Genomic DNA, 23,455 nt, shown 5'->3' on the forward strand with positions numbered 1-23,455 from the left:
CCCATTGTACTGTATACAGTCATCATTTACTTACCTCGTCGCTAAACTTGTAAGCAAAAGCAAGACACCTTTTTTTTTTGAAAAATCAAGAGACTGAAGATGTTTTGTCAGTTTTAAAACTTTTTTTTTTATTTTTAAGTTTTTTTTTTTTTAAGTTTTTTTATTTATTTATATTATCTACAAAGTAAAAGTTCTTTAACTTAAAAGTTACATAACTGTCGGGTGACGATGGGTCAACTCAGCAATCATGATTCATAAATAAATCGAACTGTTTTTGCCAACCAGATTTTGTTACAAGATTTTTTTTTTTTTTTTAATTTATTTCAAGTTTGGTTAGAATGAGAAGGGTCTCCAAGTCTTGACAATCTTGTTAAATCTTTCACTAGCTGAAGAGTTTTATAACTTGCAAGGGTCAGGGGAAATAAAGTTCCACTTATTAGCAAGCTGAACTGGGTTAGGTGGGAGGCATTTGCAAGAATTGATTGAATACAATACACTAACTGGGAGGGAGTGGGGTTTGTTAAGTTATTAAAACTCTTTAGTCAGTCCAGAATCTGTCCACTGCAAGTCGACCGGTTAGCATTCCTAATTAGTTTACAAGAAAGCAAAAGTTTAGCATGATGAGAAAATGCAGCCGTCTTTCTTCAGATCGGTAGAAGCAGGTTGGGTGGGGAGGGGAGGGAGTCGATTTCTCCAGCCTTGAGGTTCTCCTACAACTGCTGCTGATGGTGGGCTTGCACTGGGTAACGAGAGAAAGGAAATCATTTGAATGTACAATCTTTAATAAACTATTTCAAAAGTGCCACTATCTTACCCACTTTTAAATCCCCCATTCTTACTCTGAATTTAAGACTACGCAGCATCTAAGATAAACACTTAACCCTTTAATATCTGTGAACAATCTACAGCCTTTATAACAAACAAGTTAATCTTTTCCCGCTTAGAACCTGCTGCAACAAGACAGCACTTCCCTTTTAGAAATATCAGCAGTTACTGTACCTGGTGGGGTGGCCAAGTCATCAATAGGTAGGATAGGGTTAATAGGCCATCTCATCTTCTACTGACCTGACATAACTGACGGTAGCCTGCAATTATCACAGCTACATATTAAACACAGTGCATTAGGAAATAGATAATGGATAGATATAAAAATGTACATAGTCTGAAATATCAGGGCAGTATCTTCCTTTGTGTCTGTTCAAAACAGCATACGACCTTTACTATATACTTCACTCACTCCCTTTCTTACATCTTGTCTTATGAAATGGATATATTTAATATTTCCTTTAACCCTTCAATCAAATCCAACAATAACAGGATAAGCAAAGGGCAGCTTTATTGAGAATAAAATTTATAAATACATAAACCACCCCACCAATTAAATACCTTATTAATACGTTTATAAATGGAAGGGGTACTCAAATGTTGCTTTACATTTGGCACAAATGTTCTGTATGGCTATAATTATAGAAAATCAATACCCTACTTTAAAGTGGTAAATTAAATAAGCTACAGAAATGCAGTACTACAGTACACACGTAGAGTACATTAAAGTTGCAAGCGGTTAAAAATGGTGACATTTGATTAAAAAAATAAATAAGCAAACAAACTCAAATTGTTTTCCAAACCTCAACCCGAAATATACTTCTAACACCCTCCCATAAGTCAATTAAGGGTATTACAATTCAGTCTCTTAACCAGTCTCAACTTGATCTTTTAATTTAAGCATTTTAACGGAGGTTGAGCTGTTTTCACAGTATGATATCATCTAACACATTTAAATAACATGTGCAGACAGATCAGATGGAAACAAAGAAAACATTTAATCTCGACAGTCCTTCTTATATGATAAATAACACAACCTTCATTAGTTCCTTTCCGAATTTCATAAAAAAATAAAGAAGCACCTGAATTGGATCCTCAACATGTAGAACGTATGTTCACTTGCTCTTACAGCGTTTCACATTCCTACCCTCACAGACTGCTAACAGTCCAGTTTTAGTTCTTCCAACCTGGTATTATTGTCTGACAAGGTAACAGGATAGTTATCGCAGACCAATATAGACTTGAGTGCAGTTTTATGTGCACTGGAAAGCAGTGCAGATTTATTCAAGTCCTGGTTGAAACAAAAACCTTTGTCAGATGTCCAGAAGGGCCAGAGTTGGGAAGCTCTATAGAGGAAGCGTGCCAGACAGTGCCCTTACCTGTGGGGTGTGCCATGTAAGAGAAGTGTGTGGTTGAGGAGACTGGAATGGGAGGCAGTGCATTCTGAGGAATGGGAGGCTGTGGGCCACCAGGAGGCTGAGTTGCCATCAGCATCATAGGCGGGTGTGTTGGGGTGGCATGGTGAGGGGGTACCATTCCAGACTGCACATGGGCCTAAAAACATTAAAATACACGACACTAGGCGTTTACAAGCATGTTTCACACCATGACGTTTGGTGGTAATTGTGCATACACTGGAAAAAAAATGGGAGTGAATATTTTAGAGTTTTCTTGCAAATAAGAATTTTAACGGCCTGTAAAGCTTTAAGCAGATAGCAATATTACTTACTAAAAAACTAAAAACATAGGAGGCAGAACAGCTTTAAGAGAAGTAACATATGTGGAATAAAAAATAAACATCTTTTAGATCTACCATAAATCTTTTGTGATCCACAACTGCAAGGAGGACCAGCTTTAACACATGCACAGAAATGTTGTTTAATTTGTAAAAATACAGGATATCCTGTTATAAACATTCAAATACATTTACAGCATGTTAACCAGAATTAGACCCTTACCATACATTACGGGGGACATTACAAAATGGTGGTGTTACAAATTACATATGACCTCTTTCAATTAGCTTTTAGCTGGGAAAAGGCATTGTATAAATACATGCAATACAAATGTTGATTCTATGAACACCCTTTTCACCAGCTAAACTGGAAAGCAGTTAACGCACAACTCTCATTTCCAGGGGGGTCTTATTGTACCCTTTTTCTGGGAAGAGATGTGCTGAACTCTCTGACATGAGAGACCCATCAAGCTGGCAGGACTGGTACTGTTTCCTCACCTGAGGTACATGTGCCATGTGCGAGGGGTTGTATCCGTGCTGCACTTGCTGGGGGTGAATGTAGACTGCCTGCTGAGCCGAGGGAAAGCTGGTCTGTGGAGACTGCGGGTTGGGGCCAGGCGTCATGGAGGGAGGGGTGGGGGTCAACGTGGAGTAGATGGGCTGCTGCTGTGGGTTCCCCAAATGAAGAGCCTGAGCCGCCTGGTGCTGGGCATGCTGTTTTAACAAATACATAAACTTCTTCAGTGTTACAAAACTCTACGAGAAAGTTCAGTCCAAACACATGCTTAACTTGCAAATAATAAAATAGCAGTGAAAAATGGCCATTGGGTAATCCAAGAACAGGCAATAATTCAAAATGACATTTAAATACACTAAACAGGACATGAACAATGGTCAACATTAAATTAAGAACAAGTTTAAGGGGCTTGAGATCAAGCCTATTAGAAGAAATCATAAACTCTATACAACAGGCACAAACCTTTTATGTACTGTAAAACCCTTCATTAAACAATGAATGTATCAAAGCAATTAGGCCAATGGGGTGCATTTATATATATTTCCAAGCTGCTGAATCCCAAAAACATGTTTAATTCTACATGGGGATGGGTTTACTACATTCCGCCATTGTTCGAAGGTAATAAATAGCTTTCTTAAATATGTAGAAACTTTTTTAAAAAAAGGAGTCCACTGCTTTAAAAAGGAGTAAAGCCTTACCTGGACGGGGCTGGGTGCGGGGTGGCTGCCTGCATGCTGTCCTTGCTGCTGCCCAGTCGGGGTGGCAGAGGGCTGTGGGTGCTGGGGATGGTGGTGTAGGGTGGCATTGGGGTGAGTGTACTGCTGGGGGATAGGACCCTGGGACACTGCAAAACAAAAAGGCAGAATATAAAAATTAAAAATAAAAAAAAGTCTCAAGTTATTATTATTCCTTTAACCCAATAAGTATGGTATGGTTTACATGTAAATGAAAAGGTACCCTTACCATACATAGTGTGAGTTTGTTCTGCAGCACCGTACTGTGTTGTTGAGGAGGAGACCAGGCCAGGCTGCCCATGGGTTGGAGGAGCCATCATCCTGCCATTGCTCTGCATCACAGGGCTGTAGACATGTGGAGGCTGGAGGGAAAAGACGTTTAGTTTTGTTAAGCAGCAGTTCTGATCAACTCATCATTGACACCGCTGATTTCAAAATGGGCCATAAATATAATAACTTAAAATATTCGTAGGTGTTAGTTTAATCTGCCAATAAAGTTGCTCGATTTCTAGCTGCTCTCTCACGCAGTAAACAATAAAAAAATTCTGCTGTTTGGAAGTTTTCTCTCCACATCTAATCTGCACTCAAGTGTGCTAACAATGTGTACATAAGGCAAACAGACCCTCAGACCCTGCTTTATTCTTATGTTTTAAATGGTACCCCCTCTTGTTAGATGACAATATACAAGAGATTTGGTAAGAGGAAATCCAAAAGGAAAGAGGAGCCAGATATTTTTGACCAGTACAAATGTCACATGGGTAGTCTGTGGCTAAAATCAAAATCCCTCCTTTGCTCTTTACATCAGACCCCAAAATCTCAAAAAGATCAATCCTTCACGTTAGCATACAACATATTAAAAAAATACCCACAGACTTTGTGATCCGCCTGGTTGTAACAATGTAGTAAATGACACTAACTCAACTACAAAATAATCAATAAAAACATGTTACCTGTGACTGATAGTGTGGTACTTGCTGCACAAGGGGTTGGTTGGCAAACTGCTGAGGGCTGTAGGTCACATACTGTGCAGAGTACGCTGGGTTGGGAGCCACGATAGGCGGCCCTGCTGCAGTGGCGGGGTGGATCATGGTTGGGGTGCCCTGAGGGTGATGCTGGTCTGGCCTCTGCTGGGGCATGTTTGGTACTAGGAAACAAGCAAAGAGAAGGACGGGCTATGAAGATTCAGCACAATAACAAACACTAAACTTGAACACCAGAGACACAAAATATTAATTTAAAATCTTTTTTTTTTTTTTTTTCATTTTGAAATGAAGCATTTTTCTGTGGTAAGAGAAGGGCATATATCCAGTCAACTTTATAATGCTGATTTAATTACAAACACAGGTCTTCTGAATCACCATCAGAACTAGAACTAAATTAGCCTCCTGCTTTCCAGTTTTCCAGAAGGTATGGAAGGTAATGGAATCTGAACTACCTTTAAACAGGGGTTCTCTTTGCAACAGAACTTGCCAAAACCTGACTTACACTTCAGTCACCAGCACAGTCAATCTGAAACATCTCACAAGCACTGCATTTCATCTCAATTTTGCAATAAAGGAAAAAATATCTGAGGCTGTAATATGTGTTTCACCATTCAATTTAAGTAAATGAAAGATTTCCACTGTTTTAATGGATTATGCTAAAACACACCAGGCTCATAGATCCAAGCTATCCAAAGTAACAAGTAAGACTGAGGTATGATAAAAACAGGTTTCCAACGAACAACTCACAGTAGCTAAATTATTATTATTTTTTTTTTGCATGCTTCACTTAAAACAAGGTAGCAATGCGACAAATTTAAAAACCGAACAGGTATTAATTTGGTTTTCATGTCATGTTAAATCAAATAATTTGATGATTGATCTCCCCTACATAAACTCACTGTTGCAACACTTGCTTTGTGTCCCACATTCCACATGCATTCCTAACTGATCAGCTATGTAAACCACACTGGGTAAACATTGAGTATGCTAGCAGAAAAGTGAAAAAGGCTATTACACAAACATTCGGGACGTTTCAGTCACCAAAGTGGATCTATAGGGGCACACTTCCTACACCTCCGATTCACAGCCAAGTTTCACGAGGAACAGTCCAACATTTAACACTTAAAACATTTGCTTTGGTCTGCAGCTATTAAATAAAACTTAATTAAAAAAAAACAAAAAAACATGTATTGTATAAAAGTAACCCATGCACAGCATGCACCCTCAAACCAAACAAAAAGCATCCAGCATAATCTCACCTTTACCTGCTCTATAGGGCTTCGTCTGGTTTACTGGCATATGAGTCACTGGGACATGGTACATAGCAGTAGGCTGAGGACAGAGAACAAAAAGGACACACAAGTTTACACAGATTTCTGTTAGAGAATATGCATCACAAAATACAAAAAGTATGTGCATTTTGACAAACAGACCAAGAAAGGCTTGGTTGACATAGAAGTAAATATATATTTATATACACATACAAGTACATTACTCATCACATGCCCTTTTATTGCCTGGTACCAGCTGGGAGATTGGCACAGGTCCAACTGCAGGCTCCCCCACAACCACTGCCTGCCCAGCCCTGCTTGTGGAAGAGCCATGTGCAATAGTTTAACCTTTGGAGAACACCCAAACTATACAGTTTCATTATAACACAATGAGGAGGGTCTACATGCATTTAGCATGATTTTGAGAAACAGCTCAAGCAATCACAACTTTGACTATTTCTTAATCATGCAAATACACAATTTTAGTTCTTGAACCATCAGGTGATCAAGCCAGTGTTAAAGTCCCAAAACAATGCTGCATTCTCCATGAGTCCTCTACTGTGACTCCTGGACATGAAGGGGGCCCAGCGAATATTATACGCGTTGAGCCATCACATGAGTATTATTATGGAGGACTAACACACAGCTTATGTAGCATGTGTATAGTTATCCCAGCAAACCAGAGAGGATTTAAAAGACTGAATGGGACAAAAATGTAGAAAAAATAAACTAATGCATTTGTAATATTGTGTTTTGTGGTGATGAAAAAGGAAAGACAGATTGTCTTGGTTCTAACTTCCCCCATTAAATATTTTTTCTCTCTCTAGTGACCAAATTTGCATTGATCAGTAAAGAGGATCTATATGGGCACACTTCCTACATCTCCGGTACTGTAACAATGACCACACAACAGGGTGTGTACATTAGGGATGTCACGGTATCAAATTTTGACGGTATGGTAACCGTCAAAAAATATACCACGGTTATCGTCATACTGCGGTATAATGTAATTTTTTTGTAATCCGTTATTAAATGGCTATTTAAAGAAATACACTCAAGTCATTTTTTAACAAGAAAACTACGTTCATCAGTTTGGACGGCATCCTATTAGTTAAGAGAAGCAAAGTGTTACCTAGCAATAGCCAATTGAGTGCGTTTTAAGACATGCAGTGCCCGGCCACTGATCTCTCAGCAGAGTGCAAAACTTAATGATGAGAAGACGGTGCCAGCAAATTGTTTTTTTGTTTTTGTTTTTTCATTTGGACTGCATGTTAACAGCAACGAACACAAAGGAAAGAAGAAAAGTTAAGGTGGGTATGACACCGTTGCAAAGTTAAGCGGCATCTATAGATACGGTAGACACGATAGATAGTAGCTACTGTTGCTTCTTTGGTTTGGTAAATTAATAGGAAGGCAGTGATGAAAAGTTACAGTGCCTTGTTCTTGCTCATATTTGAGTATATGTGTTTCATTTACCGACAATCACATTTGCTAGCGATCATTGTTTAGTAGGGCGGTTTATATTAAATATGATGTTACTTAGTTAATAGCCTACTTGGATAATCTCATGCATGGCATTTTTCAGAATTTGAGATGTCTGTGTTTATTAGTTAGTTCTAATGAACACAGTGGCTCACCGATGGACAAATGGTGAATAAAAAAAAACGTGCCCATATCACCTTAAACCATGTGATCATGGTTCAGAAAAATGGTGGTGGTTTCAAAACAGTGGCAGTTTATACTGCGGTTTACCGTAAAACCAGTATATTTTCTCTATACATGTATGTTGTAGTACCCAGACAATGAGCAAAATTTATTGTCACATTTATAATACATACAGTAGGATTGATAGAATTTTGTCGTTAAAAGTGGTTCATGCAGTGAAGGCTGAAGGCTGAAGGCTGCATTAAACCAATAGGCTTTGTCAAAAGTTAAATCCCTTTCATTTCACAATAAAACACAATATACACATTGCTATTAGCTACGGATACTCCGGAGACAACAAGAGTGATGTCAAGTAAAGACAGGAGGGAGGTAGTAAGGTCGTGTGGTGAGAGAAAAGGACTAAGAGCCAGGAGATCCTGGGTTCAAATCCCACCTCAGCCACTAACTAACTGTGACCTAGGATGGGTCACTTAACCTCCTCGTGCTTCAATCCTCCCAGCTGTAAAATGGGCTAGCAGCAGGACCCCAGTGGAAAGAGATGCTGCATCTTAGTTGGGCTATCCTGGGCAAATAATTTCTATAACAAACAAAACAAACAAACAAACAAACAAAACAAAAAAAATTGCAATATGAAATAGGCAAACCAACATCTGATGGAAAATATTCTACGGAAACTAAAAAAAATAAAATAACCCTCATTAAAAAAAAAAAAGTTAGAATTGCACTATACCTTCCAGACAATGCTTTTCTAAAATGGACAGAGAGGAAAGGAAGAAAAAAGAAAAGAAAGAACCACATTTTAGTTTTTTCCTTGCAACAGTGATTGATGTTGGGTTACATACTATTTCTTACTGCAACCAAAAATCACCAGCTGAACTTACACAAGACCAATTAATAATTAACGTTGCTCACTGGCTGCATGTTACATTGCAGGGTTAAAGCATAATACAGCATTGACCTCTACTTGGACCATATGTGTGGGAATTTCTACAGGACAATAAAGTTTCTCGTTCCCATCACATTGCTGCTGAGGAAAACCTATTTACCACAATGCGGTGAAACCTGGCAGATTTACAGTAACTGAAAAAAATATTAGTTCAGTTCTTCAATCTTTAAAAAGACGTAGACATGCGGAGGCTGGAGGGAGGCCGGGTATTTTGTTTTTGTTTGTTTTTACGTGAAGCTTTGGATTATTTATGAAAGGCGTTTCAGGGCCTTATCCAACGTGTCTCTACGCTGTTTGTTTGTTTGCTGTTTGGAACACACTAAAAGCAATAAAAGCATAGAATTTCCAAAGAGGCACTACTAAACCCCTCTGGACATGCACTGTCCTTCAGACATGTGAATGTTTTTTCCACAGCTGCAGCAAAAAGTGGACAACTGACTTTATAGATACACTTTACCTTTTTTGTATGTATTATATTGATAAAATAACTGCATATAGCAAAACTACACATGCACATGCATTAACTATGATTTAGTATGAGAGGTAAGAAAAGAGGTTGTAATCCTGTAGCATGCAAAGTTACAGGAACACCACCACTTGTCAGGTCTCAGGTACTATATTATTCCCCCCCCCCCCCCCCCCCAAGTAGTCTATACAATGCTGACAAAATAAGAAAAGCTTACCTGCACTCCTGGGCTAACAGGAAGGGGGTACATTTGTGGGAAGCACACTGTTGGGCTATACATCGTGGGATGCTGCTGCACCACAATTGAAGGGCTAGGCTGGCCTTGAGGGCGTGGGGGAGTGGGTGCAGTGGCAGGTTTGGGCTGAAACATACAAGAAGTAGTATATATTAAACACTAACTAATAATAAACAAAATAAAAATAACCATATTACTGATGGGTATTACATTCAAGACTAGACTTTTTGTTATTGTAGTATACAAAAAAGGCACCTAGGTTTTCAAAGATAAGCAACGGCTTTAGCACTGTTCAACCTATGTTTCTGAAAGAGCCATATTAATGAGCTCTTAAAACATCATCATAGACCAAAAACATATATTTATTTTAAATTACAAGCAAACGACACACTGCTTCTGTATTTTTGTGCTCATTAAATAGGTTACATGTTTAAACCCTTGTTCTTGCACTTTGACTTGCTTCTACCAAAAACTACAGAATGAGCCACATATGGCTCAAAAGACATCTTTTGGAAAGTCCTGCGTTGCTTGACAGTTTTAGGCAAAGGCAACAAAACCCTTTACAGCAAGATTAAGGGAGACTACCACACTTCTATAAAGAAAGCAGTAACACATGAAAGCATGTCTGTCAGCATTTTTTGAAAACCCAGATTTCAAATAAATCATGTATATTAATATGCACAATTGTTCTCAATTAGTTCCACAGTTCCAAAGAACTAAGTTAGGAGAAGAAAAAAAAAAAAAAAAAATTCATATTACAAAAGATTACTTACTTGAGCAGAGAATGACCTGGGGTTGAACTCCTTGGCATTAGGATTCAGTGTTGATTTTCTAACTTGCCTGAAACAAAAATATAATACAGTAGAACTATATATTGTAAACTTTTGAAGAGCTAGTCATAGTTATGTAAATAAAATAAATCTGTTGCTTCTTATGGTCTTAGTAAATGTTAAGAACACTGCAGACAGAATTGAACACAATGTGATTTTCTTTTTGCTATCCCTGAACTACAAATAGAATCCCTCCTTGAAGTCATTTTAAAGGGTACATCAGCACTGCATGAAAGATAAAACATGACCTATCCCACCTTGCTGTTCCAAATGTATTTGGTCATTGTATAATAATCTGTATGCGCCCAAGCATCTGCATAATGCCACACTGCCATGTCCAAAATTGCTGTTCTTGAGCATCAGTCTGAGCCAAAAAACAGGACATACCCTCACATGTGCTCCGAAACGTACCGGCACATGCCCAGTGAAAGGTTGTATTAGCTATATTACCTCCGTGTGGAAACACACTAGTCTGTGTTACAAACATGGTCAGTCTAATTTTCCATAAGGAAGGAACTTGTGCCTGCTTTTGTTTTGTGTAGTAGACATCTTTCACACTGTACATGTTTCCTTCATATGTTGTATTTTGATGTATTATTAAGATTAATATTGCCTTATAAACAAACGCACATACACATGCTTGCCCAGCTCTAACTGCAGTAATGTTGCTATTGCAAGTGACCACTCTCAAGACAGCAGCTTCCTCGAAATAACAGTAAATATGTTAATCATTAACACTACCATCAGTTACACAGACGCATATGTTATAACAGGACATACAGAAATCCTGAATGTGACTTACTCTGGGGTAGTGTCTTTGTTGTCGTCTTTGTCAAGCTTATTGCCTGGCCCGGAGGTCTGGACGCCCTGGGAGGTGACGTCTGGTCCTCTCTTTTGCTCCGAGCTGCACTCGGTTGACGGGGAGGTGCTGGGGCTGCTGGGCTTGCTGCTGCCGGTGGTGTTGGGGGCAGAGCTGTCCTCGCTGGCTGACTCCTTACTACTCGTCTCCGCAGTCTTATCCAGGTTGGACTCCCTGGACTTCTCTGCAGGGTCTCGAGGTTGGCTCATCATCTGGTCGAAAATTGGATCAGGATTTGAACTGGGCTGTAACTGAAATTAGAGCAGGATATGAAACAAAAATAGTTAGAATGACTATCTATAGGCTTCAAATTGATTTTACTTTATTTTAATTGATTGAGAGCAGAACAAAATACACTGCTACCCCGTTATAACACAACCTGTTAGAGTGCGGAACAGCTGTTTCAAAAGATATAAATGTTGCAGAATCTACATTGCATGGATGGCTAAAAGATGCCTCCAAAGAAGGCTGCTCTAAGAAAAAAAAGCTTTGCTAAAGAGAGCCAAGTGGCTGTGTGAATGTGCTGCTGTGAGTGCAAGACTGTTTGCTGTTTTTGGTGTGGCCCAGGCTAACAGGACCCGGGAATAATAGTTCCAATAAACCGTGTATTCGAGTACCTGCAAATTGTGTGTGTGTCTCCTTCCTTCATTTTCCACCATAAGCTACATTAAATTTGGCAGATGGGCACTGTAAATCATTTCGGGAACAAAAATGCCAATATTCTTTATAAGACGAAACACAAATAACCCGGTCTCCTAATTATGGACCCCGACAACCACATTATAACGGGGTGGAGCACTGTATAAACAGGCAATGACAACGATAAAGAGAGATCCCTCTTTAACCTTGTTTTACATGTTTGTGTACATTGTGTTCAGATTACTCACAGTTCCAGTAAAATACATACATAACTAATCATGATCATATACATTAATAGAAAAAGGACCGCTTTCAAAATTATACATAAAATCTAAAATTATAAATTTATCTTTTAACTTTACTGCAAAGCAAACATATCATTCCAAAATAGCAAGTTCTCCATAGAGAAGGATTAGCTGCAACTATGAGTCATCACAGTTAAAGTCAGTCAAGGCCTTACCCCCCCACCCCCTTGGCATTTGACAGATGCTTTAACTGAGTGCCAAGTGTACAATATACTACTGAACTAGATATGCACAGAGTGCATTCTACTTTTAATAATTTCAAGTAATTAACTCTTTGAATACTACAACAAAAACACATACTTACTCTAAAGTCTTCACTGAATTTCTTTAAATTATCTATTTGTTGTCTATGATCTGGAGCCACAGAAGAAGCACCTAGAAGTGAAGGAAGAGGCAGGTTACAGTTAAACACAGATGCTGTATTTATCACGTGATGCGATATGAAAGAAAAAACTAAAACAAAATCATTAAAAATGTCCCTTGAAAATGGATTTTCAAGATTTGTATTGGATGGTATTATATTGACAGACACTGGTAAAGTCTACATTCTTGAGAAGCATACTGTGCATACAGTTTCTACATTTATATACATACAAAAGGGCCTTATTAATTTAGCCAGGTGGGATCCTCCAACCAGCAGAGCTAAGCAGTTGCTAGGGTTGCGTAAAAGATGAAAGCATCATACCATGATTAAAGGGGGAGGGCTTAGATTTGATAAACATCGTCACAGGAATTACTAGGGATCGCTGCTAATTTCAAATACAATTTTAAGACAGAGCAGAGCTATAGATTTGGTTGCAAACTAAAGAAGGGAACAAGGCACACAAATTTCTTGAGATGTCACCCGATACAGAGAAATGGTGTTGCCCAATAATTCCCTAGCATGACATTAAAATTAAGCCTCCTTTAAAAAAAGGGTTGACGGGAAAGATTGGATTCACTTCTCATAACGTAATGCAACACACTGCTACTGCTTTCATGCAAGGCTGAAAAGAGTTTCTGATAGACATGTACCTTTATTAGCAGGTCTTGGGAAGCTTGGAGAGGTTTCGCTCGGTTTGATATTTTCTTTGCTTGCAGCAGGGGAATTTTGCCTTGGTTCCTGAAGTCTGGATTCTTTAGCTTTATATATAAAAAATGATTACAAATCACAGAAATCACCCAATTAGTGAACACACATAAAAGCAATGCTATCAAATCAAATAAAAAACTCCAAGACTTAGTGGCAACATATTCCTTCACAAGATTAGGTCAGTATAAATTAGCTAGGTCCCTGTTCTTAAAGCTTTAAACCAGCAAGTGCCATTGTCCTCACCTACCCGTTATTTACATTCTCTAACTGTATTGTTATGATAAAAACGTTTTCATTTTGTTAACCGCAAAAGTCCAAATGTAATGTATGAAATTGCATAAATACAGCTTTTTTCAAACAAATTTATTTGGTACTTAACAGGTTAAACAAGCTATTGGTGGTGAAATAGGCAGTGTAACTTCAATAACATAGGTATTCGATAATAAACATTATTTAGGGCAAAAACACAGTGTCAGTCCATAAAGGGAGCCACACTGCCCCAAGCCCAATCAATTCTTCACAGTCATATTTGTTGGAGGATTTCTTTTTGTGGACAGTCATACCATATTAAGGTATTAAGGAACCCCAAAAAACTTATAGTACAGGCCACCAGAATTAAGGATTTTAGATATTGCCCAAAAGGACTGACAAACTGAGGGAATCCACAAAGCGTTTCAGAAGAGGTCGCAAATTATGGTCATTTATTTCTTCACTCAAATCAAACAAAACAAATTCACTTAAAAACATTTCACCACTTGAAAAAACAAAAAAATCATACATGTGCCATTTCTTTTATAAAACAAGGAATTTTAACATAGATCAGTATAGCTCCAGAATATCTATATAGACAAGTGGCAACAACCTACCTTCTGCAGATGGGGTGACTGCTCTGTTGGATGCAGGACTGGCTGCCGTGGGAGACACTGCGGAAACCGGCATGGCTACAGACTCAACAGGAACAGTACCGGCTTGAGGAGAGGGAAGAGATGATCCACTGGAAGCACTTCCAATACTGTTCTGCCTTGGAGACCTGGGTCTGTGTACTTTAGGAGATAACCGGGAGCTTGAACCTAGGATTCACATACGATTCCTTTTCAGCCAATATATTTTTATTTTATTTTACCCCCTACGGGTATTTGATTAGGCTGTTTTTCTAATTTATATATGCCGTTTTACTACATGGCCACAATGTTTGTAAAAAAAATAGGTAACCCTATGCAATGTTTCTTGTTTGCTCACCTCCACTAACGACCGCTGACCAGGTCCCACCTGAGGGGCTGCTTCGTGGCGCTGGGGGGGGAGACACCTCTGCAGGTGCATTGTGGGGTATGAATTCCACACCCACGCCAACCCTTCCAGTGGAACCTCTGTGTCCCCGAGGGGTGCGCTGGGTCTTTGGAGACATCCTCGGAGGACCTGATGGTTAAAAAAAAAAAAAAAAAAAAAAAAAAAAAAAATTACAATAAGAAAAAAAAAAAAATCAAAATCTGCCCCAAGTTATGCAGACTGAAATGAAGCAGCTTCCTTTCAATGAATACCCAAAGCTTGCTTTTTCGATGTACTATTAAAAGTGGTAGGAAAAAAAAAAGTGTCCTTCAGTCTTTTTAATTTTATACAAAAATGATTCTATAATGGCTGTACATTAACAATAATGTACAAAAAAACAGAACCACTATGAGCAAGTATACTTATGTAAAATTAGACCTCCCTAAAAAAAAAAAAAAACATTTAAATACTATAATCTAGAAGACGCACTGGAAACTGCATTTACGTATATAATGATTTTGCTGGGTTTTGTCTAAGATTTTAGAGAACACATGAAAAAAAAAAAAAAGTTTAGCAGGAAGTAGTTGAACAGTTTAGAAAAGAGATAGTTATCAGTAAGGCAACGAAAGAGTTAAAACCATTCCTTGGAAGGGATTAGCAAAGATTTAAAAAAAGGGAGAACATTTAAAACAGGGGAATTTCAAGACAAAAACAAAACAAACCAAAACATGAAGAAACTATGGTAGTGTACCTTCTGTAGACATGCGTTTAGGCATAGTAGAGAAAGGAGCTGGAGCGCCATGAGCAGAGGGGCGAGACGGGGGCCGCGAGGGCCTGGAGGGGGGCCTGGAGGGCGGCCTGGTGGGAGTGGCTGCACGAGGCGGAAGAGAGGTGGGGGCTGACTGGTAACGAGAAGGTGGGCGAGAGGAAGGAGATGGGCAAGGCGATGGCCAGGGAACACCTGACAGGACAAATGAAATGAAGGAAAGTATAAAAACTAAAAGAAAATAATAAAAGGTAGGTGGGTGAGGAGGGTAGGGAAGAAACACAGGTAAAAACAGAAAGGAAACTAAAAAATAAAACCGTGAAGACAACTAAACAAAAAAAAATGGTTTTGAGAACTTTTATAAACATTTTATGATTTTAATTTCATCTCGTTTTGTTTTTCCAAAAAGCCTTTTCTTTTATTATTAATAGTTTTATAATAAAAGTACTCGGAGGGATAATGCTATGCTACTAAAGAAAAAAACTAAAAAATCACAGCTTGAGCTTTTCACAAAAAAAAGGGCCATTGTAGGGATATAGCTTTGTTCCATCCCAAGAGTTAAATCACAAAATGTCAACGATATACAGGATGATTAGAAAGTAAGTTTACCACATCAACGCACCATGCGTTGTGGACAGTACCACCTTTCTAATCATCTTGTATAATTCCCAGCACTATGTCGTCTAGATAAGCCACGGTACGTGTGCATAAATCCAAAAACAACTATGCCAGCCCAGTTTATTTTAAACTCATTACGGTCACATCCAGTATATCCACTCCACAGGAGATAACTGTGCAGCTATTTTATACTAAAGTTAAAATGACAGCAAAGTAAAAAAGGACCAATCTATTCAGGGCGCTATGATGATAATCTCTGGATACGAATCAGACATGGATGGCAACAGATCTGTTAAGAAGAAAGTGACATCAGTGCTTTGGCATCTTATCGATTCTCATTTGAAATCAGAAACATTCGCAGATGTGTAGTTTATTTAACTTAATTGACAATCCTGTTACCATATAATGGAACATTTTGGCAGGGAATTTATTTTGGCTTTATTGGAGGTTTTGATTGGCTCGCCAGTAATTCTTCCACCAATCAGAGTGTGGCATACAGTGTGTGATCCTGGCCTCTGACAGACTGGTATGCAGCACAGGTTAAAGAAGCGCTGGGCAAGGGAAAGAATGTGTCGGATGTCAAAGTGAATATGATAATATGAGAATGGCAGTGTGATGAAGCCAATTTGCTTGAAAAACTTAAAAGCAGACCGGACATTTACATCAATGGAATTAGAAAATCTGGAATTTATGATGCGCTCAGGAACGCCGAGGCAGTGTAAACTGCACCTGCTACTGTGGTACCTGTACGGCTGTTCTTTATGTTAAGCAGTTTTGTGTTATTTTATTTATTAAATTTTTTACAAGAGATTAATTAAGTACTGTAACAGCCAAAATAGTTTACTCCAGACTTGTTAGAACGTCTGTAACAAAAGCAAATTTGCTTTGGATTGTTATTGTTAATTCATTGTAGATACTAATATTAGGACACCCACCACGCAGGTATCGCAACGTCCCTAAACAATAAGTTAAAATAAATTAGTTCTGCACTGTACAAAACCAAGTTGATTTTGCCAGTGCTTGCAAGTCTATTAACTAGTTCTAAATGTAAAGCATTTTTGTTTTGACTTTATTGTTAAAGTTTTCACACATGGCAATACTGCCCTACAATTACTAAATGATATTGTGATCATTCCACTGTGTTGTTAAGTGAACCAGAGCTAAATTTTAAAACAGAGAGTTAGCAAAGGCCTATCGTTTAAGTGTACTGCAGTTACTAATCCTTTCCAGTTACTGGTATCTTAATTAAGGACTATATACCGATAATGTTGTAACTCATTTTTAGAAGGCCTTCTTTGTTCTTATCCAAGTTGCTGCAGTGACACTGTAGATGCTATAACGAGTTACTGTAAATGAGACACTGTTTTAGAAGACAGATTTCATTAAGTAAACATGCATTGGAATGTTTTTGAAATTAAAAGTAGAAATACAAAAAACGGTGGCATTTCTTTGTGAACGTGCTAAGTGAAAAACGCCAATTCAAAAACTGTCAAAATCTACCAAGGTAGCAATTCTGCCGAATTTAATACCAGCCAATATTTCCCATTATACTGTATTTTAAAAGTTGTATCCTTATAGGCACGCACATTAACTTTAAAGTTAGACGCTAACAGTTGCTTAAATGTTTGCTGGGATATAAACGACCCATGACAACAGATAGTGAACATGCTAAAATCAGTATGAAATTCAATAACTGGACAGGACTGAACAACAACTCAATGGTCTTGACCTTCATTGCATTTCCACAAAGTTAGATTTTAAATATCCGGGAGCTCTGCAGGTCGACAACTGTGTATTGCACCTGGAGTAATGGAGTCCATTATCGAAAGAAAGACTGCTACATAAAACACACACATAGTTTACAAAAATACTGTAAACCTTTTCTGTACTGTACACAGTCTGAGGAACCAACATTCGAGAACAAATCACAAAGAACATGGCTGTCTATTGAGCTTTTTTAAAATGTTAAAATATTTCAAAATCAACATATATAGCATTAGGAAAATCCTTTACATTTTTTTATGAAAGAGAACCTCCACCTGCTAGTGTCAAAGGCATAAATTTTAGAATGTATGACTATGATTGTTGTTGTATGTTAGCTGACAAATTCTTTTTTTTTAACCATCAACTGAGCAGTCACAGAATGGTCCATGCACAACATGAAAATTATGTAGTGCAAGATTGTGTTCCGCTTTATATTTAAACTGCTTCAACGTCTCTGCGCAACCACTCGTCACATCTGCTTTGGATATGTACACAAAAGCTGCTTGGGTAAGGTGGCCACCCCACCATGATTTCATTGTTGCAGTGCTCAGATGCGTTTTTGTTGAGCCCACAAATCAAAGTAATCCATTTCACCCCTGCAGTTAAACACTGGTCTTACCTCCATTAACCACTCTTTGGTCTGCTCCTGAGCTGGGACTGTAGTCTGAGTTGTGAGCTCCAGTGCGGGGAGGAGGGGGTCCAGAGCCAGGTTGGGCCATTCTTGGAGAATTCTGTCTGCCAGTGCCCCAGGACATTCCATCCCTATTCCTCTGCCCTGGTGGAATGTACTTATTTTCCCTGGAGCAGGAAAAAATAATGTTGAGAAATTCTTGTAAAATCTGCATTGCATACCGGTACTCTATACTATAGATGTTCTGTGAAAGTGCTGTCCCACTATAAAAAGACATGTGACTTTTGTTACTGGAGGACCTTTATTCCTGGAACACTCACTATCTCACACACGATTATTTTATTACATTTTTTTCAACAAATTTGGCAGACATGGTACATGCTACACTTTTAAATAACTAAAAACACACTTTACACCGTTTATCAATCGAGGTACTGAAGAGTGCAGTGCAGTGCGCACCTGGAGTTCATGCTGTGTCCTTCTCTTTCAGAGTTTCTTGCCACAGCTGTGTATTTGTCCTCTTCTGTGCGATCATCGTTCTCCACAGCCACTCTGGCTTTATACGAGGCGCTTGACTCGATCTCATCTGCGAGCTGCGCAGCTCTGGCTTCCCGCTTCAGAAACTCTTCAGAAGTGTCCCTTTCTAAAGCCACTCTACATCAGCAGAAACACAGTCACTTGGCAGTCTAACAAGCCCTTTTGTCCTCAGCACCAGATAAGCATTTTACAGTAGTTTTTTTTTTTTTTTTTTTATTTAATGAGTGTTTAAACAGTAATGGAAGTAGTTAGTATAAGGTAAAAAAAAAAATTAAGACACAAAATGTGGAAGACAATGAGCCACATTCACAAACCTTTAACTCATGAGTTATATAAATATATTTTCAACACACTGTTAACAGGTTTCAAGAATATAACAAAAACACAATCTTTGTAAAATTTGTTACAAAAGGGTTCCTTTCTTTCACAATACCACCAGCCAAACTTCCCCTAAAGAATCACAGAACACAGTTTTGGTAAGGGAAAAATTCAGTGTTGCATACTATTTCTAAAATATTTCAAAGTGTGTTATCTTGTGAAAATATGAGCTCTACGTGTTTTCTGTAAAACACTATTGTGGGACACTGCAGCTTTAAATCGCTGTTGTTCAGTTGTGGCAATATATGATTAAACCTTCAATTATAAACAAGAAATACAATTATGATGACAAACTGAATACTGTTAATGTGTTACACAACTTACGTATATGAGGAGAGACTGCTGTCATAAGTTGATTTTACTCCATAGTTTTCTTCATTAAATTTAAACATGTCATTTGGATCCCAGCCATTGGACTGTCAGGGGAGAAATAAATATACAATACATTTATTTCATGCCATTATGTACCGTCGATAAACCTTACAGGTAACAGATATATTCAGATAAGCATTCAGCATTGAACATGTACAATAACTAAAGACACAGACTTGCACTAGTGTAAGCTATCTCAATTGAAGTATTTTTTTATACTTTTAAATCTGTCTGGAAAAAAATACCTAGCAAACAAGTAAAAGCATTCTGCTTGCCACATTCATATTTTAGATGTTAAACCTTAACTTTATAAGGAGTTCTTGATTCCTGATAAAATATTTAAGAACTTAGGGTTAGAACTTATCTGGTAACAACCAATACATTATTACAGATGAACATGGTGAAGTCCTACTTTTTTTTATATAATATTGCATATAGTAAAAACACGCACCACATCAGTCTCCAAGGCCTCTAGGTCCTCAATGACATTCTCACCACTGTCCCATGGTTCCAAATCTTTGTCTTTGTGCTCACCATTTATTCTAGCATTGACAGTAGGTTCTGTGAATGTATCTGTAAAAAAATAAAATATATACATTTGTTAGGCTAACAGTATATAGTTAGCCTAACAAACCAGCTGTATGACATTAACCTGGAAAGACAAAAACATGCAACCACTTCCATTACAGGACCACAAGCACATCCTTTGATGCATTCCATTCGTGATCATTTTAGTACAGTATCCCAGTATCAAAGTAAATAAAATCAAAATATAATTGGGTGTTGAAATACTGTCAAAACAAATACATATTTAATGCTTAATTACCTTAATTGGTTGCTAATTGTGGAGCAGTGTACAGTATGCAATGCAACTGTGGCACTTTTTGTCCATCATTGTTAAAATTTGGAACCTAGATCAGATTTCAAAAAATATTTTGCATTCTTATTTTGCCCCTTTTAAAAATCATGCCTTGCAAACTACTGTTCTTGAGACAAAAACACAACTGCAGTTTCCATCAACAAACAGTGAAATGAAATGTACCTTCACATTCAAATACACTTGCAATGCTGCCAAAACTCCAATGTCTATCAATCAAGATCCATGTTTCTTATTCTTTTAAACTGCAATCTGTCTGCTTTGTGTTTTGCTATGTTGGTAATCTGTCTGTTTTGTGCTCATTACTCCAGGTAATAATTAATTCTTGTCAGCTCTCTATAAGCATATAGTATAACAAGAATGCAGGTGCATGTGAAATGGCATTTATGGGGCAAAAAGGAGGCATGACCATACCACCTTATAACTGTTTTCATTGGTGTAAAGGACCACCTTATAACAAGAGATAACTGGATTATAACAAGTGTTTCTCTCATCTGCAACATTTGAAACATGACGACTGTATTAAAAAAAGCAAGCATGCAGGCTTTAGTAAAAAAAAAAAAAAAAAATGTAAAAAAGAAGAAGTGTAGTTGGCTTGGTCTGCATAGTATGAACCAAGTATAGGGCAATAACATGGGGGATTCTCTGATTATCCATTGAAAATGTATCAATATTTAGATATTTTAAAAATGATCCACATTCTTATTATGAAAATAAGAAAAAAAATAAAACCGTGGAGGGTTGTTTTAATCTTGCTAGCAGCACTATTCAAATGTTACACTAGCACAAGTACAGCGCTATAGTAGACTCTGTTCAATCATGGATTTGTACATGCTACTTTCTTAAAAGCCCACATCATTAGATTCTATTGAAAACTCATTACTAAGGTTTTATGGTTTAAATGCACTATACTCCTGTTCTAAGTCTCAGTGCTGCTCAGTTTGTGTTCCAGTCAATTTCATACAGAAACACCAGCTATCACAACACAGCACACCACATTTACACATCGAATGCTCACTAATATTCAAATCATCACGTCTCAGCACATTTATAAATATCCCACAGAAGAAAGACAGCAATGTCCATTTCATTCAAGAACTATCACTAACTGACTTGATGTCTCATGAGCATTCAGTGAAGCAAAAGTTGATTTGTACACAAAGCACAACCACAAAAAAAGCAAATCAATTGTGCAGAGTCAGATTTTTGACACACAAAACACGGGTTAATAATACAGCCTCCTAACATGAATACCTATTTAACATGCCAAGCACAGTGAATGGGAGCTTTTGTTCCTCAAGCATCTATACAAAGAGGCCTAGAGTCAACCACTAAGTGAATGTGCAAATCTAAACAAAAGCATAGTTTACTTAAACCCCTTTTGAATTACAAAGATTGTACTATCATTTAACTTTGCCTTTTTTTCTTTTTTTTTTTACCAACATTTTTAGATTTCTGCATACTATGGTATAATAGTTTAAATATTGGAAATAATTCCAACTATAATTGTAATCAATTGAATTAGGAATGTATATAGGGTATACCTTTCCTAATTTACATTTGGTTAAAAAAAAATATTTTGGTGCTTTATTGAAGGTCAGGCAGTTAGGAAGGCCTATTTACGCGATACCCAAAATAGTATTAAATGCACAGAAAAAGGAAAAGTGAAAGAGTGTAAAACAAAGTCATATATTACCTGTTTCTGAAGAAACTATATTGATTACAAAGAGAAAGAAATTAAGAAACAGATTCAGTGGACAATTGAGCACTTTAAATAAACAGTAATGTATTAACCCACTAACTATATTGCTGTAAACTGTAACAAACTTGGTATCTGTACTTCATCAGTCTTGCATGTTAAAACTTCATATTCACACTTGCTGACTTAGCCGTTGCAAGAAGGATAATAATGTTGAAGAATTAACTTTTCTTCCACATTCAATGCTGTCGTATAACAAGGACAGTCAGCACTTTAGTTCATTCAGTCCCAGTTCACTAATGTTGTGGAGAATGATAAGGATGTGTAAGGGGTCCTGCTGCTTACAACAATAACAACCCACTCAGTGCTTATAAAATCGAAAACTAGGTAAACTTATAAAAATGCAATACAATATAATTTAAAGTAGGAGGAACTGAACACATTATAAATATATAATGAATTTATGTAGCAGTGGACTCCCTCTACTTCACCAGCCAACAAGGGGGACTGGTTACAAAGATAAGACTTTTAGCATGTTGTTATTACCAAACCCAATTATGCCAAACATTTTATCTTGTTCTGTATGCATTTTAATGAGGACAAGAACTGAGGAATTCAACTGACAAGAGAGAGGGTTGCAAGAGTTCTGATCATTATCGTGTTACTGATTTTGTATATTTATCATTTACCTCCCTTTTTATTTATATATATTTTGATAAAATCTTTTTGCAGCCGTGAATGCATTTTATTTTCTAAGAACATAAATCAAATCATTAAAAAAAAATGTAATAATAATAATTTAAAAAACGGGAGTCCACTGTAAGTGAATTAAACAATAAAAAAATTAAGCCAGGATTGGGCAATTTCAGTCCTATAGGGCCATTCCAATTCAGGGTTAGCGGATAGAAATCAATAATTTGCTTTACAGTCAATCAATAACAATCTGACAGCGTTATTTCTATAAAACCTGTCGTGATCAAACAAACTAAAACTAATTTAGATTTCAGAAGCGACCTTTCTTTTATCCTTTTGATACAAGAGGAAAATTAGCTTCCAAACGGCTTTTTAAACACTCAGTGCAGAAGTTAGCTGCCATTGATTGGTACTCAATTATAAAAAGGTGGGAGAAGGGCAGCTTTCTTGTTTTGAAATCAACACATTCATCAATAGGTGTGTTTTGATTTATTTAATACCTGCCGACAAATACTTCTTAAAGGCAATTACTTAAAACATCAGCACACCCCTAATTGGAACATGGTAAGACTGGCCCTCATTAAACATTAGTAACATTTATATGCTTACCTTTTCTTGCATAATTTAAGTCTACATCTTTAAACTGCACCACAACGACATCAGATGCCTTAAAAATGATACTCTCCAGAATATCTTCACGCTTTGGGCACAGACCAGCGTCTGGACTCTTGCGGTGAGCAGCGTCAAGCACCAAATCACACTGAAATGCAAG

The 23,455-nt window shown here is 37.5% G+C and overlaps 1 protein-coding gene across 18 annotated transcripts in view; it reads right to left on the bottom strand.

Annotated features, from left to right (window-relative positions):
• Window positions 1–237: 237 nt before the first annotated feature.
• Window positions 238–23,455, bottom strand: part of LOC117426750 (ataxin-2-like) — a 29,378-nt gene continuing 6,160 nt past the window's right edge. Inside the window, exons 5-27 of one of the 18 annotated variants that reach the window (XR_004663930.2) lie at window positions 23,293–23,443; window positions 21,988–22,002; window positions 19,866–19,987; window positions 19,367–19,458; window positions 18,587–18,781; window positions 18,116–18,294; window positions 15,100–15,309; window positions 14,322–14,498; window positions 13,949–14,125; window positions 13,025–13,132; window positions 12,315–12,385; window positions 11,010–11,317; window positions 10,151–10,217; window positions 9,360–9,503; window positions 8,461–8,478; window positions 6,054–6,126; window positions 4,762–4,955; window positions 4,041–4,173; window positions 3,776–3,921; window positions 3,059–3,274; window positions 2,205–2,379; window positions 1,000–1,100; window positions 238–739 (exon numbers count right to left, since the gene is read on the bottom strand). Coding sequence is in view for 6 of the 18 variants with exons in the window: in XM_034925327.2 (XP_034781218.2) it covers window positions 711–739; window positions 2,205–2,379; window positions 3,059–3,295; window positions 3,776–3,921; window positions 4,041–4,173; window positions 4,762–4,955; window positions 6,054–6,126; window positions 8,461–8,478; window positions 9,360–9,503; window positions 10,151–10,217; window positions 11,010–11,317; window positions 12,315–12,385; window positions 13,025–13,132; window positions 13,949–14,152; window positions 14,322–14,498; window positions 15,100–15,309; window positions 18,116–18,294; window positions 18,587–18,781; window positions 19,367–19,458; window positions 19,866–19,987; window positions 21,988–22,002; window positions 23,293–23,443 (3,048 nt within the window). In the remaining 12 variants the exon portion in view is untranslated. Of the gene's footprint in view, window positions 740–999; window positions 1,101–2,204; window positions 2,380–3,058; window positions 3,296–3,775; window positions 3,922–4,040; window positions 4,174–4,761; window positions 4,956–6,053; window positions 6,127–8,460; window positions 8,479–9,359; window positions 9,504–10,150; window positions 10,218–11,009; window positions 11,318–12,314; window positions 12,386–13,024; window positions 13,133–13,948; window positions 14,153–14,321; window positions 14,499–15,099; window positions 15,310–18,115; window positions 18,295–18,586; window positions 18,782–19,366; window positions 19,459–19,865; window positions 19,988–21,987; window positions 22,003–23,292; window positions 23,444–23,455 lie in introns of all 18 variants that reach the window. The other 17 variants (XR_004663929.2, XR_004663923.2, XR_004663927.2 and 14 more) reach the window with 17 other exon arrangements.

The sequence above is a fragment of the Acipenser ruthenus genome, chromosome 11 (assembly GCF_902713425.1).
Source record: "Acipenser ruthenus chromosome 11, fAciRut3.2 maternal haplotype, whole genome shotgun sequence".
NCBI classification, from domain to species: Eukaryota; Metazoa; Chordata; class Actinopteri; order Acipenseriformes; family Acipenseridae; genus Acipenser; species Acipenser ruthenus.